The sequence below is a fragment of the Copadichromis virginalis genome, linkage group LG6, assembly GCF_057382275.1.
Source record: "Copadichromis virginalis isolate Kocher_CV1m ecotype Utaka linkage group LG6, C_Virginalis_male_GT1.1, whole genome shotgun sequence".
Lineage (NCBI taxonomy): Eukaryota > Metazoa > Chordata > Actinopteri > Cichliformes > Cichlidae > Copadichromis > Copadichromis virginalis.
The window spans coordinates 41,750,606-41,769,219 of record NC_140623.1 but is presented as its reverse complement, the minus strand read 5'-3'; the positions used below and the strand labels follow the sequence as shown (position 1 = coordinate 41,769,219).

General features: G+C 41.1%; 1 protein-coding gene across 7 annotated transcripts in view; it reads right to left on the bottom strand.

The window, feature by feature from the left end:
* Positions 1 to 3,006: 3,006 nt before the first annotated feature.
* sorcs1 (sortilin-related VPS10 domain containing receptor 1) overlaps positions 3,007 to 18,614 on the bottom strand; it is a 194,768-nt gene continuing 179,160 nt past the window's right edge. For 2 of the 7 annotated variants that reach the window (XM_085460487.1, XM_085460488.1), the window contains exons 21-27: positions 16,631 to 16,754; positions 15,284 to 15,396; positions 12,588 to 12,722; positions 9,489 to 9,588; positions 8,955 to 9,060; positions 8,202 to 8,356; positions 3,007 to 6,792 (exon numbers count right to left, since the gene is read on the bottom strand). In XM_085460487.1, coding sequence (XP_085316613.1) covers positions 6,731 to 6,792; positions 8,202 to 8,356; positions 8,955 to 9,060; positions 9,489 to 9,588; positions 12,588 to 12,722; positions 15,284 to 15,396; positions 16,631 to 16,754 — 795 coding nt within the window. In that variant the 3' untranslated portion in view covers positions 3,007 to 6,730. Of the gene's footprint in view, positions 6,793 to 8,018; positions 8,089 to 8,201; positions 8,357 to 8,954; positions 9,061 to 9,225; positions 9,326 to 9,488; positions 9,589 to 12,587; positions 12,723 to 15,283; positions 15,397 to 16,630; positions 16,758 to 18,614 lie in introns of those variants that run through there. The other 5 variants (XM_085460494.1, XM_085460495.1, XM_085460489.1 and 2 more) reach the window with 4 other exon arrangements.

The following is an 18,614-nucleotide window of genomic DNA, read 5'->3' as shown; positions in this document are numbered from 1 at the left end:
TGGGGTACGCCCTGAACAGGTCGCCAGCCTACCACAGGGTAAAATAATCCCACTGTCATTTTTAAAAATTCATTATATCATCATGTTGCATTTTTTTACATCTTAAAGGCTTTTTTTCTAATATGCCACCATTGCTGTCGTGTTAAATTGGAAATAATTACAAAGTATTTCAAAACCCATAAAGAAGCTGAGTAGTTTTAATGTCTCTGCAGCACTTTGAATCACCTTGCAGTTGAATTGTGCTACACAAATAAATTTGCCTTGCCTAGTGCAACATCCCACTTCTTTGCGTTGAGAAACTGTTGGGTTGCTTTTGCAGTTTGCTTTGGGTCTTTATCCATTCTCAGTTTTGCAGAATTTACCAAAAGTAAAAAACACTCATGAACGGATGCGACATGCTTTGGATCACGACCTCTTTATGTCCTTCTCAATGCTTTTTTCTTGCCATCATTCTTGTACACATTAATGTTGAGTTCTTGAATTCATCTGACAAAAACTATATAAATAAATATCAATCAGAAGTGTGGAGCTCTTTTAAAGGTTTGCTGACGAAGGCTAATCTGCCCTTGTTCTTGAATGTAATCAGTGGTTTGCACCTTGTTCTAAACTTTTATTTGATCATGCTTCCTTTCATGAAGGCGTCTCTTTATTGTAGACTTTGACATACATTGATACACCTCCTACCTCCAAGTCAAGTGTATTCTTCAGTCATTTAGATGTTGTGAAGTTGTTTTTCTTAAGCACGGAAACAATGCAGCAATCATCCACTTGAGTCGTCTTCTGTGACCTTTCAGGCCTTTTGATGTTGCTGATCTGGTCAGTGCATCCTTCTCTTTAACAATGCCCACATCAAGGTTATTATCGTTAACGAAAACTAACGAAATAACGAAAACTAGAAGTGAAAAAACATTTTCGTTAACGGAAATAAAAATAAAAACAAAAAAAGGAAAACTAACTAAAACTGTAATGAGTGTTCACAAAACTAAAATTAACTGAATTTATAGCAAAAATGTGTTTAGTTTTCACTGATGTGTGCGTGTCCTACAATAGTCAAGGGTGAAAATGAAGTTTAGTTTCCAGATTTTTCCTTGCTGTGTCTCATTATGCCAGCAGGTGGCAGTACGTTAGTCGAGTCGTCTGTGTTGCTGCTCCGCCCACGCGAAGAATCATGTCAGGAAAAGTCGGGAGAAAGCGCCAGAGTCCAATTTGGGATTACTTTGAATATGACTGTGTTTTGGATAAAGCAAGTGTCTCGTAGTGGGAAGAGACAAATTATGAGGGACATTTCTAAAGGGGAAGAAATCCCACAAACCTTAAAGTGCGCTTGAAAAGCTCACACCAGAAGGCTAACCTAGCTTACCTTGAGAAGGGACCACACTCAACCCTCATCCCCAGAAACAGACGCTAACCCCAGGCAAGGCAGCGTGATGCATCCTGGGACAACAGGACGGGGACATCTACATAACTGTGTGAGTCAATTGCCTTCAAAAAGTTTATCAATTCACTTGAACCAAAATTACGAAAACCCGGTGCTGCAAGAGTTATAGTCTCATTGGGGCCAAGTTATACATTTTATAGTTGCCTGGTATCAATGGTTGTTCATCTGCCTTTATTTATTTATTTATTTATTTATGTATTTATTTATTTAAAGAACCCATAGGTGGGAATGTGAGTTGTCTGTCTCTGCTGTTAGCCCTGCGACAGACAGGCGACCTGTGCAGGGTGCAGGGTATGGTAGCTGGAATAGCAACATACCCAAGGATAAGCAGAAGAGCATGACTGATATGATGAAACTGGGATTTTGTTGCACTTAATTTTTGCAAACACGACTAAAACTATAACTGAAACTAATCAAAACTAAACTGAAACTAAGGATTTTCAAAAAAATAAAAACTAAACTAAACTAGCAAACAACTGGTAAAAACTAATTAAAACTGATATAAAATTGAAAATCTGAAGTCAAAACTAAATAAAAAAAAAAACTAATGAAAATTGCAAAACTATTAAAACTCTGGCCCACATGCAGAGGGATCTATGTCATGATTAGACTCCAATAAGTCATCATGGGAGAACAAGACCCCTGTAGTCAATTCACGACAGGACCCCTCAGAGACTAGACTTTGGTGGTGGTGAAGTTGGAGGCTCAGATATGTTCTGAGTAACCAGGGTGAGGCAGAGACAGACTGACAGTCAGAATGACAGAGGTACAGTGAGATGTAAAGCTCACAGGATGTAGGCTGACTGGCTCACCGAAGGCAGGGAAGAAAATTATCGGACTATCATAATGATGTCAGTGTTGAAAGTGGTGTAAAGAAGAAAAGCAAGCAGATGAGTAATTAAAGATCATTACTCAGAATCAACTGCAGGTCTTTATCCTCTTAGTTGGTCATGGAATAAGGAACAGGAAGCAACAGGCCACACCTGGCCATGAAACTACTTTCCAGTCAATTTTCCAATTACTTTTGAGCCTCTGAATATGGGGAATGTTGAATGCAATGTTTTTGTTAAACCTCTTTAATTAAAGCTGAAAGTCTGCAGATTGGATTCAAAATCCAGCGCAGTGGTGCAGAGAAAAAATTCACTGTCCACGTACTTATAGACTGAACTATATAAACACTTCAAAGTGGATGGAATCTGTTATGAGTATGAACCTGAATGTAAGGAGACAGTGAGACACATCGGAAATATTAAAGTGTGCTGCACTGGAGTTGGAAATCTCACTTGGATCAAATCCAGCCTAACTGAGTAGAAGCAGCACTTCTTTATCTTCATGGAGGAGGCTTCGTACTGGAGTCGGGTAATGAGCTCAACACTTTTTGGAACATTGTCCTATCATCCCATGCTGGGATAACTTGGGCAATCAATTATTAAAAAGCTTGTGGCATCCACACATGCTGATAATTTCATTTAGAATAAATGATTTAAACCCATTAAATTCAAAATGTCTCCGACTCGTGGACCCGGTGAGTATACGGTATGTGTGCAGAAGAAAGAACCAACACGTGCTCGTCTTGTTTTCTTTATAGGTTGATTATTACTTTTGCAAATACATAGTATTTCTTTACAAATATTGTAAGAAAATGAGAACACAGTTAACAGACTTCTTTCCATTTAATAAATATGATTGTAAATGCATAAAACAATTACACACGGCACAGTTGAGGTCGAACAAAAACACTGGAACACCTTACCGTCTGTTCTTATACAAAAGCTGTACAGTAGTAAAACTCTTTTTTTAATTGTTATTATTATTTCTCTACAAAAATAATAATCTTGCTAATTCTGCAGGGCGGAGGAGATGGGGAGAAGGAGAGAGAGTAGCTTGGAGTTAGGCTACAACTTGATTTTCTGCACCCTTGGGTCCTGTCACATCACAGCTCACCCTAACCAGGAGGCCAGAGAGCCACCTTGTTAACATGGCTTCCAGGCTGTTCGACCTGTCTTTCTCCCTGTGAAACTCACAGGCAGGAGGAGGTGCTGTTATTATGATGGCCTTGCTGATCTTGTCTGGTCAGAGTCATTTCCTGTTCCCTGGAGTTAAGGTTCATATTAGAGCCCTGCTGTTTCTGATCACAGGCCTGTGGTTCCAGGCTGCTGTACAGTATCTCCCTCAAGCTATGCAAAACCAGAGACAGACAGAGAGATGGATATGAATGCTCTCAAATACGAGCTAAGTAATTCGTAAGTAATCCCAGCACACCTACAGTACATTCTTTACATTGAAACACTAGTAAGATACTCTTACAGGGGGGCGATGATGCTCATTTTCAGCTCCATAGATTTAATCTTGGACTCTACTAGAGTAGCTTTGCATGAGTTGGTGTTAAATAACATGTTTGTACTGGACCCTGGGTTTACCTTCCATCTGAAACAAGCTGATTTGGCACCATGTCTTTAAGACAACTTCTGATTCTAAAGAGTTGAATGGCAGGGAGATGGGTCTTCTGCACTTACAACCATAGATTTGCACCTGAAATGACCATAATGGGGATATCTGCACTCACTGAGCCAAGATTAGAAATCGTATGAAACTGAGCAGTCTGAGCTTTTAGCTAACAAAGATTACTTATACATGCCCTGACCTCGTTGACCCCACCTTGGCCATGTCTGAAATAAGCAAAAACCAAAAAAGAAGGCCCCTTAAAATGTCTTAATATATTGCAACAAAACCCCAATCACCAGTTTGTAAAATTACCCACGTACACTGTGCACAACTCCATAAACCGAGCTCATGGCTGAGTACAAATTTTGTCCTGCACCAGCAGACAGAACACACCGAGCCACAAGACAGATGAAGATGTAAGCTGATTTGTTTCCCAAATCATGTTTGCATGCAGCTCTGAAATATGAACACTTCCTCTTGAACAGACCTATGACAACTGAAAATATCACTGGTGTTTGTCTGTGCACTTTTCAGTTTTAAGGGCAGGACACACTGGCTGCATACCAACACACTCATGGCCTGATGTCTGCATGCATCATTTCCCTGTTAAGTATATGGACTCAAGCACTTCAAGTGCGATATGGTGCCAATAAGTGTGATGTGGAAATCCTGAGGCACCCAGCAATGCAAAGAAGGGAAGAATATTCAGATCTTCAGACATGTGATAGCAACAACCTGGCCATAACCCCGTGTGCTTGAATTACAGCACTGTCTCTAACTCTTCCATTCAACAGCTATAGAGAAAGCTGATGATTACAGCCAATTACTTTCAAGTTTTCTCTGCTAAAGAACTATCAGCACTTGAACACCACTAACCAATTTTGCTCCAGTATCGGAGCACATCAACAAGCTGTGCTGCAAAACTACCTGCTGCTTTTACAATTTGCACAAGTTGGTGACAAAACCCTTGATTCATATCTGTTTGCACGTGTAACCTTAACATCTCATTACACAAAGAACCCCAGAGTATTGAACAGTCAGACCTTTTCATTACAACGAGGGCAAATTATCCCGACTAGATAATGGTTCACTTACACTCGAGTAAAAATAGGATGGCACCCTCCCTGTGACTAAGAAAAATCAGTGTTTTCCTGCTGATTCCACTTTTGGAAAGTCTCTGCGATGACCATCTTTGCCCAGAGGCCGAACAAGAAACACTCACACCCTCTGGGGAGCCATTGGCGACCTGCATATAATTGTTTTTGGAAAATATTAGTGCCTCAGTCAACAGCGTGGAGATTTGGACCAAAATTGGAATCGTCCAATCGTTAGCTGTTCATCAGTTTCTCCAGTCGCTCAATTTACAGTCAATCAAATGATGCTGCACAGTTTACATCTCATAACTCGGTGAATTTTGGCACATTTGCAGGAAAGATGATGCAACAGAACAGAAGCAACTTCCTCTGTGCTGTATTTCTCCATCCCGCCGAAATAAAAAAGAGAAAAGAACATCTTAAAAAGTTGCCTCAGAAGATATGAAAGGCATCAATCAGGCATTTACATCTGTCAGATTTCACACACACAGAGCACCAGAGGGCTTGACAGTCCTCTGAGGCTAACCATCCATGTAGCCTGGTAGCATCTGCGCTCTACTTCTCCTGATCCTACAGCATGAAATAATGAGCTGGGATGAAGATGGGTGCTACTTGAGAGCAGGTTGGGATATTACCCTAAATGTGTAACCAACCTTAGCCAGCCTTGAGCTTGACAGGCCACATTAAGTATTCAAGAAGCCAACCTCTTCTTATTCTGTCCAATAGAACGCTCTTAATGCGTCATGTCCGCTAAAAGCCGTCTTCAATCTCTCTCAACCTGTCTGTCTGTCTCTTTCTCACTGCCATGCTCTTCAGATTCTCCCACAAAGCAGCTGCATCCCTAAGTGCCACCTTAAATCTGAGCCGCGATAAGTTGTTCTCTGCATCTTGTAGTACCTCCCAGACTGTGGCCAGGAATGATCTTTCTTTGTGGGATCGTTGCCAGGTCGTCATCCGTTGTATCTTGTAAGGTCTAAAAGGTCCGGTGATATTTGGAGGTCACCCGCAGATTGATGGCGCCTCAGCCATCAAGTGATATTCTGAAGCACAAAACATTTTACAAACTGGCGTGTATCATAAATAGTACCAGAAGCATTAGATTAACAGCAAGGTTTAAATTAATCCAGAGATCCACACCCTGTTGTTGTTCGGTTGTTAATAAATTAAAATTGGGAAAAAAAATTAACACTTTTGTAGAAAATGTGTATTGTGCCATAAATCAGCTTTCTGAGAGACAATGGACCAAAAGCTTTGAGGTGCCCTATTCATATTTTATAACAGTATCTCTTTTTAGTATGACATTTGTTATTAAAATACACAAATTATTTCTAACATAGACATTCATGATTTACAAAATAAATGTGTAATTCACTTCAATAACATACTTCATGTATATTCATGAATAAATAATACACTACTGCTGTTACTTCATAGAACAGCAAACCAATCTCAGACATGTAACCAAAACGCTGCTGCTCGTTACACATTCTCTGCTCTTCGGTTCACGCCGCCGATCCTTCTTCCATTATGGATGCGACTCGTATAAATAAACGGGACTTTTTTTCTAAATATTAAATTTATCGGAGACGTGTTAAAATAAATTGAAAACCTGTACACAGTTTCTTCTGGTTTGAACAGAGCACAGTATGTGTCAGCGGGGTCCAACATGCACAGGTATAAAGCTCAAAACCATTGTGTCCCAAATGGTAAAAAATATCCATGACAGAGCTGGAACAGTGATCCAGTCCAGAGTTTAGACGATGTACGTGGGGAGTTCTGTGGAAAATTTCACATGTACATGAGGTTTCATACATCCTGGTGGAGAAAAGAAAGAAATGTGTCAGTGCTTATTCAGTGCTAGCTGATTACACGAACAACAGTATCGATCATTAAATACTGTAAATATGTGTTAGGAACAGTCTGGACATCTAGGAGACTCATGCCTTCGTTTGAAGTTTTATTTTGAAAACTTCATGAATTAAAGTCCTGCATTTGAGCTCCTTTCCCTTGTTTATTGGTCCCCACCAAACACCTGAGGCCTCCTTTACCAAAGCAGTGCAGGTACTTCAGATATGGATGGAAAAAATACAGCCTAAAAATACAGAGAAAACCCCAATGTTTAGATGACCCCGTTTTAGCAGGCACTTGGCATCAGTGGGGAAGAAAAACTCCCTTTTAACAGGAAGTAAGCTCTGGCAGAACCAGTCATCTGCTGCGACCGGTTGGGGAAGGAAACGGGACAAAAGATGCATTTAAATGCAAAGTTTAATTGACCTTAGGCGGGGAATCAAAGCCTTTCACGTTATAGTCGTTTTACGTGACAATCTCACCTGCCCAGGTGTCGGTTAGACATCACGAGGTGTCAGACAATATATGATTTTTAAACAGCAATGAATGAGCCTACAAGTGACAATTACAACATAATGATTAATGACAAGAAGCGCTTTAAATGCGTGAGTGAGATGACGTGCAGCTACACAACAACAGAGCAGAAGCTCGCTAACACTAACTGACATACACAACTCATCGCACCAGTGCCGGGAATTCTGGGAACAATGAATTTATTCAGATCTATTTCACTATTAATTTTGTCAAATGTGGACACTTTAAACTTCAAATATACCACCAACATTCAGAGGGATCCACAAAAACGAAAAACTACATCTCCCACCCCAAAGAAAGGCTTGTTATGTGTTAGCATGTTAGACAAGCAAATGTTGACTCAGGATGTACATATGGGTGACAAACTGGAAGAAAAGCTGAATGAATGAGACATGAAATGAATAATGAATTAAAAAATTGGTATGAATCATCTTATAGTCTTCATATCACCAAACTCGGCCGGGCCGATGCATTTTCTTGACAAGTGTAATAAATTTCAAGCTGCATCTTAAAATTAAAGGTGCTATTTAAGTAAAGTAGAGCGGAACAGTTATAGATGTTCCCGAGCCACTTGTTTTTTTTCTTTCATTTGCCACCCATCAATATTCTGAGGTGATTAAAGAGGGACATGAAAAGAGAGAAAAATGTGTTAATTGTACCACTGAGAGGCAATTCCACTGTTTGTCATACTCATTTTCATTTAGTTGTCCTGCTGACTGGACCATTTCACTGAGAAACACATAACAAAACGCACAGTACAGTGTCATGAAACAACACGTGAACACCATGGTGTGAAATAAACAACGGCATAAAAGAAAATAAATACTGAAACTGATGTTTACCGATGGGCCGCGAGTTAAACTCTGTGTCCAGAATCTCCAAAGAATGCACCAAGTCCTGCTGAGAGCTGGGCGTGGCCACCGTTGGATTCGCTGGACTCATTTCTTGTTCTTTTTCGTTCTGCATCTGCGCATAGACGTTGAGGCCTGGGATCTTCCTTGAGGAAAGATTTACAGTGAGGCAGAGGAATAAAGAGCACGGCCTAAACTAAAACAGTGGCAGCAGTTTGCAGCAGTGCTGTTTTGATCATTCGCATCTGCAGTTCTATTTATTTTGAGCCATCTGGCGATGTTTGCGTGCGAATCGGCAGGAGCATTAGAAATTATATGGTCTGTAAATGTGAAGTTTGATTCTGTCTCTGCTTGCCTCACCATGACTCTTTATATCATTTTCCCTTGGAACTGCTTCTTGGCGCAGAGACATAATTTAACATTTGAGAAAGGTCAACTGCCAGTGTTCAAAGGGCTTAATATTGATAGCAGCTGAAGACTAACTGACATTTCTTTTGTAAAGACTGACCTGATAAAAGAATTTCTGCAGGTGTGTGTGTGTGTGTGTGTGTGTGTGTGTGTGTGAGTGAGGGGAAAAGCCAATTCTCCACCCAGGAGCACTGGGTACGGCGGGGTAGACATTTGACAGGCACCTATCAACCTTCTCTTAGCCCCGCGACAGCTTTTGTTTACCGAGCTGTCAGGATCGTTCCACAACTCCCTATCGCGCACAATGTGACAACTATATAGACGTGAACACTTTACCTTTTGAATTTGTAGATGACAAATACAGCTAAACCCACAACCACTACTGATAGCAGCATTAGCATGGCAGAGCCACTGTGGTTCTCGCTGGTGTCCACTAGGGGCGCTGCAGAGAAAGGGGAGACAGGAACCCCAGAGCGTAAATATCACATCAACGACACCACCCGTATTTCCACCCAGCTGAATCATGCAATGAGCAGTCTACACACATGAAGCCTATGTGAATCAAAGATGAATCATTTTAATATACAGTAGTATGGACTTCTCTTACTCTTTATCTTATTAGCCCCTTTAGGACAGTAGCAGCATCCCCAATAGGAAGAGGCACACATACTTGTAACGATGTTCACTCTCTGAATGTCTCTGTGTAGCTACATGGTGGGAGCCAATCAGACACAGAGTTGGGGTTGTTAGTTAAGTAATAAAATACACCTGACTGACTGCTGTTTCTATGTTTTGTCCCGCTTGCTACACAAGGTACAAAGGCCGTTCTGGGCAGCTGTGAATGCACACACATGCAGGGGGGATTGTTACCTGCTGATAAGTGCGCTGCATACACGGTGACTTGGACCCCGGGCCGCAACGTGAACTGGACGAGATTTTGATTCAGTGCGCTGAGCAAAAGCTCGGAAAGCTGTTGAGACAAAGATGGAGAGAGGGGAGCTTCAGATCCCTTTGTTGCAATTTTAATAAATAAAAAAGGAAAATGTTACAGGTCAAAAAAAAGCTAAAGTCAAGCTCATCACACTACAGTCTCATCCGTCTTTGCTATTGACTCGTCATTTATTATCTGTGTTTTGACATTTAAGAGCAAATGTGGTCAAAGTCACGATCAGTCCTTTGATGCCAGGTTGAATAATTGAGTCCAAAACTCGCTTGCCTTTGAAAGCATTTCTAAAACTTTCAGAGTCTGCTCAGTGAGTTTGTAAATGATAGGAAAAAACAGCCAAAGTGAATTATGAAAGACGAGTTATCTTAATATACTGACGGGGGTCAGGACAAGATATATTATATATATATATATTTTTTGTTTTGTTTTACTTAAAATCCTAAAATGATTTGTCACGAGCAGCAACCTCCGCAGCTGAAAAAGGAAGCCAAAGTGAAGAGCCCATGACTGCAGTTCCTCGAATGACCACTTGAGGCTGGCGCTGAAATCGAATCGGTCCCCTAGACTCTGATGTCAAAATACCCGACTCAAAAGCAGAAATATCCTGTCTTCCTTCTCTCCGCCCAACCGGTCGCAGCAGATGGCCCCGCCCCTCCCTGAGCCTGGTTCTGCCAGAGGTTTCTTCCTGTTAAAAGGGAGTTTTTCCTTCCCACTGTCGCCAGTGGGGTTTTTTTTCTCTGTGTATGTATTATTGTAGGGTCTACCTTACAATATAAAGCGCCTTGAGGTGACTATTGTTGTGATTTGGCGCTGTGTAAATAAAATTGAATTGACATTGGCAGCCTTTGTAAAATAAATGGCAATAAATGCACGACGGCGTAATGGATAAGATAACACATATAGCAGGTGAACACTAAAGAGGCTAACTTTATTCACTGAATAGGATAACCTTTGTGGTGTGGAGGCCTCATGAAGTATTTCGCACGATTATGTGCAGTAATTGTATGTTTAGAGCATTTGTTGTATCTGTGTCTATATGATGCACGGGTGCAGCTCACTGATCAAATATGACACAATTTCATGGCTCAAAAAAGTCAAGAGATGGCCAGGAGGATTCATAAACCATTGGGTGAAGTCGGTGATGTCACCGTGGCTCCTGCGATCCTCTAAAAGTCGTCTGTGCATAAGAACCACTAAAACTAGCAAAAACACAGCAGTGACACACAGTTATTATCAGTTTAATACACTGGTATGAGAACAGTTGCATACTGGGCAGGTGTTGCGCTGAGTTTATCTGAGCTAATTTTTGGAGATTTTTGCCACATGATGTATCTAGAAAAGTGCTATGGAGTGAAATCTATGGGGCAGAAATAAAAAGGTGGTGTAGTTCAGCAGCTGGGTGATAATTATCTATGGTTTTGTCCATTTGAGAGACACTTTGTGATCGATGTTTGATTTGTTTCCACCATAAAAATATTGACTAATGCAACTTTAGGTTGCCTGTGAAAGACAAATGGAAGCGGTTACATGCGCACCTGACCTGAAGTAGGCTATCACTGCATGCAAATTACCACCAAACTGAATATACTTTGAATACCAAACTTTCTAAATGTAATGCTTTTTGCAAGGCTGCTGAATTATTTGTAAACACCCATGACCCGAAGAAACCTCGCTACCTCCACCGACAACCCCATCCGAGCTTTCTTCTGTTTATGTAAGAGCCTTTGTCTGTGGGACCTTTCCAGTGTAATGCATAATGCATACCAAGCAGTCTCACTTGATCTCTGCTTTCCAGACAGGCGAGTAACCTTCTGCATTGAGAACATCTGACTCTGATACAAATTGAGCAGATTATCATGACCCAAAGGTAAACTATAGCGAGCGGGAGGAAATCTTACTTTCCTCACACAGATCTTTTCATTTCCATGAATCTCTGTCTCAGGGCTCCAATTCTCAGTCAAATGAGATTCTTTATAAATGACATTTCACTATCATTAATCTGTTTTTCCTCATTTATGGGATCAGCATATATACTGCTGCATTACTCTGCAGAGCAAAACTAAACAAAATTCTCCATTTTCTCCCTGCAGCAGCCTTTTCCCTCTGTAGAGGCTTCATCTATCTTATCTGCCTCATTTGCCAAATTAATTGTGATATGAGTAATTTCTGTAGTCCTTCATCTTCGCCTTTATACTTCTTAGCTGTTTAAATTTAGACTATGCTTTGACTAATTACTTTTTCCCACTGTATACCAGGGTCAGTAAATCTATTATACATTCTAATAAGCGGAGCTTGCGCTACACTTTAAAGATGCCAACCTTGAATGAAGATTTATCACCGGCTGGTAGGGCAGAGGAACTTTCCAGGCAATCAACCAGGTGTGAGCGGGGAAGGAAGAGGAAAATCAAATTGATTCTCTTCCCAGCTTCCTTCTCTGCACATGCCCGTTGAGTGCTTCCCACAGAGAGCGCGGCCAACATTATCAGTCATTATCTAATACGTGAAGCTGAGGGCTATTTGAGCTCATGTTGATATGCTGGTGATTTAGTGACTGATGGACCACAAAAATTTTCCTTGTGTGACCTTTTAGGCTCTTACGAGATGCTGCCACCCTCTAGTGCTCCCCCCTGCACCCCACAGGATGTGACTTAAGTAAGTCTAAAAGTCATTCCCCCCGATAACCTGTTAATACTTGTCAGGCTTTTTGATGAATCTATTGCAAAGATATTCCTCGGGCGTATTCCAAAATTAGACTTCTGGAGAAGAAAAAACTGGACATGCTTGAGTAGGTTAATACTGACATCTGCTGGAGGAAAGAGCAATTACAGGAGAAGCTGCTGCTGCTAGGAGAAGAAAAATTCCCCTATGAGTCATAAAGCAGAAACGGGGAACAATGCTTCAAACTTGGTATAGTTCGAGTGAGGATAACAAGGTGAAACCATCCACCTACACTGTGGAGATGGGGAAAAGCAGCGAGTCTGGAGGACATGCATCAGGTCAGAAAGCAGGTGTTGTTGCCTCACCTGATCTAAATGAGCTGAGCTCTTCTCTGGTTTCCCCTCAGTTATCTGTTTGTCAGGCAGGAGGAAAAACTCTGCTGCTGTGGGTAAACCTGGGAGGACAGTGACCAGGAGCTGATCCTCTCTCACGCCTGTAGCCTAGAGGAGGACAGTAGAGTGGACAGGGTCAGACTGAACTGCAGCAGTCAGCTCACAGAGATGAAACCTTAACAATAAGTACAAAAAAGCTCTGACAGTCAACGTTCGCCCACATATTTTTGGTCCTTCGTCGACCAGAATTTAGCTGGATTCAGGCTGCAACCATTTATCATTCGAGCTTAAACATTTATTGCAGTCTGAGGTTTTAGAAATGTTCTCACTTACTCACATGAGAAGATCAGTAAGATCAGTGTTACGTCTCCAGCAAGAACAGAATGGGAAAACAACAAAGGAAGGAGGACTAAAGGAAACTAAGTTTCCAAAACATCAAACTATTCCAAAACATGAACACAAATGTCCCTCAAGGTAACAAATTCCATCCATCCATCCATTTTCTTCCACTTATCAAATTCAGGGTCACAGGAGGAAACAAACTGATTTAAAAAAGTGATTATGCCATTTTTAATCATAATTTTAAATGTGTCACACAGTACATTTGATTAGAGGATGTCTGCTACTCCTGAACCCGACTGGAGTCCAAGCTGCATTTAACTTCAGTCCTGCTTTGAACAGTGCTGCGTCAGCCGCCATCTGCTGGATTAAATGTGCATTGCAGTCCAAAACTTGGCTTTGAATATCATTTTCAAAGTGCTGTTTCTGAGTGATGAGCAGCTTTGCAGAAGAAAGTTTACAAAAAATTAAAGCATAAAATTACAATTCCACGATTACATGGTGAAATTTTAATTTCCTGTATCAAAGTAATTGCAATTGATTAATTATAGAAACTTGCTTTATTAGTTTTTTTAAATAAAAACAGGGCTAAAATAAATTAATCACAGATGATTTAATAAGGTCTCCTTTAAATGTCCTTACTGTTACTGTGTTCATTCAAAGGTACTGGACGCGTGTCCGTGATTGTATTCCATCCTGCAGTAAACTCACCGCAGTGGGAAACAGACAGTTTTGATGCCATATTTGAAAATACTTTGTTTAAAAAATTAAGCAGTTTGTGTTTTTTTGCTGTCATGATGATGGCTGGATTGCAAGGCAAGAGTAAAGGATATTGTTATTGACGTGTTCTAGTGAACGTTATTTTTATTGAAAAGCACATATTAAGCATACTTGTTATTAATCTCTGTCTCTCTTCCACTGCTTGTCTTTATCCTGTCTTCCTTCTCTCACCCCAACCAATCACAGCAGATGGCCCCGCCCCTCCCTGAGCCTGGTTCTGTCAGAGGTTTCTTCCTGTTCAAAGGGAGTTTTTCCTTCCCACTGTCGCCAAAGTGCTTGCTGATAGGGGGTCATATGATTGTTGGGTTTTTCTCTGCATGTATTATTGTAGGGTCTACCTTACAATATAAAGCGCCTTGAGGCGGCTGTTGTTGTGATTTGGCGCTGTATAAATAAGATTGAATTGAATTATAATACGATAGAGCAAAAATATTATTTTTTCTAAATAGATAGTATTTTTTTGTCAAAATATCAGTTTTTTTCATGTGACAGTCTTGAAAGATGCAAACAGCGTGGCCCGGCGTTAAGAGAATATAACCCCGCCGCAGATTTTACATTTTAGGCTTTTCTTTTTCTTTTTTCTTTTTCGGCTGGCTCGTACAGAATCTTGTATGTAATTTGGAAAGAGGGATGTCAGGGTTCACCTTTGAGATAAGTTTTTCATCTCGAGCATGAATGAAATCTTAAAGGTCAGGTGTGGTTTTCAACCAATGGCAGCCCTTCACTTGGAGCTCACTTTCAGATCGCCGCTTAAAGAAAATCAAACTGATGAGCTGGGTTGGGAGGACTGGTGTAATAAAAAAAACATGAATTTCTGGATGCCTTATTGATTCCAGTTGAGGCTGCCAGCTTTCCCTTGTTGGGTTTTCCTCCCGACGCGCTGGGTTTTAACCAGTGCGTCGTGTTTTTGTCTGAAAGTTGTTGTTGTTTTTTCGGCATGCGTTCTGGCCTCCGGGCTGTGGATGTCATGGAAAAAAAAGATGTCAATAGCGAACTGACGTGTTCAGTGAAGACTGAAGACAGGCTGTATATTTTTAGCATCCGTTTTGATTTGCAAGATCAAAAAGTGTGAAAATATGATGGAAAGCTCAGATTGCTTCCTCCTCTGCTTCAGAAAACGTATTGACACTCTGAGGATGCTGGAAGAAATAACGGCAAGTTAATGAGGCAAACTCTGTACCTAACATGTCATGTGTGGGTTTGAATCATGTCGTCCATTTGACGGATTGCAAAGCACTCGTCTCCGAGCGCTCCTTCAGGTCAGCGCAGAACACGCATTAGACCCGCACTGACGTTTATTCTTCTGTACACAACCTCGTTACTGTACGGCCCTGAACTCTGAGGGTCCGCGAGCAGCAGCAATCAGCCAGCTCTTGAACTATCTTTTTCCCCTCTTCTCCCTCTTGCCTTGTCATTTATCATCATAAAAGTCAGATTCATGTCTCCAAGCCTCGGGGAGGTCACGCAGCACTCAGAGGTCCAGCTGAGCGCTGACAGTATTTACCAAAGGAAGGCGACAGTTGCCACAAAAGAGCCAGAGAGAACTTTACCTGGATCAGAGAGTTCTTAATGACTCGGCTCACATCCAGTCTCCATTCTGCAATATCGGGGTTGTGCTCATCCAGGTTTGATGAAAAGGCGAGCAGATGAGATCGGAAATATTCTGCAGGAAGAAAAGTAAATGTGTGAGGGGAGCTTATGCCTTTCATCTGTCATTAAATGCAAAGCTCGGTTTTAAGATTCAGATCATGTACGTGTGCTTTTTTTTCTTTTTGCTAAATTCTGGGTTTATTTTCAGGTTCGGCCTCCATTCAGATCTTACAAGGGGAGAAAAAGCTGCAGTATGAGAACATAGATGATAGAGCGCTGTCCTTCTGTACCAGCTTAGTCATTTTTTTTAGCTGCTGATGTTCTTAATAAACTATTCATCATGCTTTGTGTTGTAGTTGTTAAGAAAAAGGATTGATAAATACAGTTAGCATGCACCGGATGTTAATGAATCATGTGTAGTAACTTTGAAAAATGAATCTTGGGAGTTCAAAGGTAATGTATGCATCAATTTTCTGCCAATCAATCAAAGTCCAGTATCAGTGGCAGCAGCTCAGAAGGTTATTCTAGACATCAGTTTCTAAGCCACATTTTCAGGTTCCTCCTAGCAGGTCCTGAGGCACTCCAATGTAAGATGAGCCATGCAATCTCTCCTAAGACACTCCTGGGCCTCTCCTCCAAATTGGGTGAAAACCTCCAAGAGGATGTAGCCAGAAGGCATCCTGATTAGAAACCTCAGGTAGCTTCAGTGTGAAGGAGCAGCAGCTCTGCTCTAAACTCCTCCAAGCTCGTATCACTTATATTGTAACACAGTTCGTAATGATTTGTAGTGTTTACTGAGCCAATAAAAGCATCTTTCCAATTAAAGCTTAAATGGTGAATAACTGGGAAAAAGAACGGGAAGTTGTCTCAGAGACATTCATCATCAGTTATGCATCATGTTGAGTTAGAGGAAACAAAAGAGAAATTTAAAGGCGAATATGAACATGTGGACGTTCATGTTTGGACTCGAGATTTTAAAGCTTTGATGTTAACATTTTGGACGACATCATTATTGCGTTTTGGAGCCACAGACGGCCCTATTTGAACAAAAGGAATGCTACAGCTGTCATTTATATACAATTTCTGTTATAGCTTAGCAAAGGAAAAGTTTTAGCATATGGTTAAAAATGACCTCTAAGTCTGGACAATGGCAGATTATTTTTAAAACATTAAGTAGAAGAATGACATCTAAGAAGTATAACATCAAAGGGAAGCAGCATTATTATTCCACTGTGGAGACCAAACTTATCAGCCTGTTTGCAGAGCAACAGATTCCCAGTGGACACTGAGTGAGAAATTCGGCTCACCGTGTACAGCGATGGTTTTTCTGTCCTGCAGAATAGTATTCCCTGCAGACACCTGCACAGTGACTGTATTGATGCCTTCCCGGGAGAATGTGTACGCCACACTTCCCTCTAGGGTGATTACTGGCTGCTGGGGGAGCGAGAGAGAGAGGGAGAAGGAAGAAGGGGAGAGGGAGATGGGGAGTCAGATTGTACGTGCTCCCATGAGAGACCCTTATCAACGGCTGGTTAACATCTCACACTGCTGTTATTTACACTACAGAGGTGTCAGGCTGTTGGCCGACTGACAAAAACACACACAGACACACACGCACGATGACACACAGCGTTGCTAAAGTCTGTGCTGTGCTGCATGCAGCACAGAGGCCTACAGGGAGTTTCCTGTGTGACACCAGCAGCTCCTTACTGTCATTACTCACGTCTCCATTTGTTCTTCAGATAGCTTTAAGATGCTAATGCTGCCACTGTTTATTACCAAGTGACAGAACTGCTCGTCCTCGTGGAAAGGCCCCTGTTAGTGCTGAGCAAACACATTTACCCAGCTACAATTACACAGACAGAGAGGAGTGGAGCATTTCTACAGCTATAGCAGTGCATCCTCAGACCACAATGCTTGAATTGTTTCTTTTTACTCTCTTGTAATATAAATTTTTTGATGTGTCATGTTAAATGTTACGGTTCTCTAACATCTAGTGTATTGATTACATTAGTTGCTAATCCTGTTGATGCTAGTAAAGCCGGGGTCAGCGTGTTTGCACTCTGACAGTTGCTATATTTGGAGGAACAACACTCTACTTTTTCAGGAAGTTCTAATAGAATCCTAACAGCTACTTTTCCAACAGCATAAGGAGCATATCTCTTAGACGGAGTGAAAATTTAAAACTGATTTCTCTGACAAATTCATGCTTTATTTAAGCAAACTTTTCCTCCCAACACCAGTTTTAAATTTTCAGGGTGATTTTCAAGTTTAGGGTGCTATTGCATCTCATCTTCATACCACAGTGGGGGAAAATGACTCCAGGAATCACCTGCAGCCTTTGAGCAGATACACCAACTTTATTTATCTATTGAAGAACTTTGCTGTGTTTGTCCACTTTGTGGTTGCGGTAGCATGAGATGCTGTTTAGCCTTTTACATGTAAAACCTTTGAATAATGGCTAACTGTTAGGAAGTCAAAGCAGCACTGCTGTGTGTAGTATGGTGAGAAGTGTCAGTGTCTGACAGCCAAAGTTCTTGTTTGATGATGACGAACATCACTGCTGACATCACTGCTGACATCACTTACTAGCAACCAGCTGACCAATGGTGAGTTGCAAAGCTAACCCTAAGCAACTATAGCAAGCTAACTTGGTGCATTAACATCATAGACCTGATTTTCTTCTTGTATCAGGAGTTGTAGCTGTGGAGTCAACGTTAACCTTGTGGTCTTATTTACATTTAGTTGGCTAACCTCCCACTCATGAATCATGAGGGATCCCCCGTGCTAAGAGCTAAGCTAGCTCTTTACATCTCCACAATACGTGACAACTTAAGGACTTTGAAAGCAACTTGATCAGACAGTGATACACATGGCAGCACTATCCTAATAGGTCACATCACCATCACCAGTAGCATTTATAATTTTTATTTTACCTGCACCATGGCAGTGAGAACGTGCGAGGATTATATATTTTACTTTTAAAAAAAAGTTTTATATCTTCTGCCAAGACCAATGCCCTTTTTTGACAAAAAGTTTATCCATGCTCAGTTGTTGGACTGGTACTTTTGGCATAATCACGCAAATACTCTGTTAAATGTAAACATAATGGTCACTCAATCCACCAGCAAGGTGGAAGCTGATTAATTTTATTTTGTAAACTGCTTCTGAATTGCAGTGTTTCCAGAAGTCTTTGTTCCATTTTTAAACTGTCACGTTTCGCTATTCTGAACAAAATCCATGCAGATCTTTTGTCTTCAAAGGCCGATATCTCCAAAGCTGTGTCCCCCA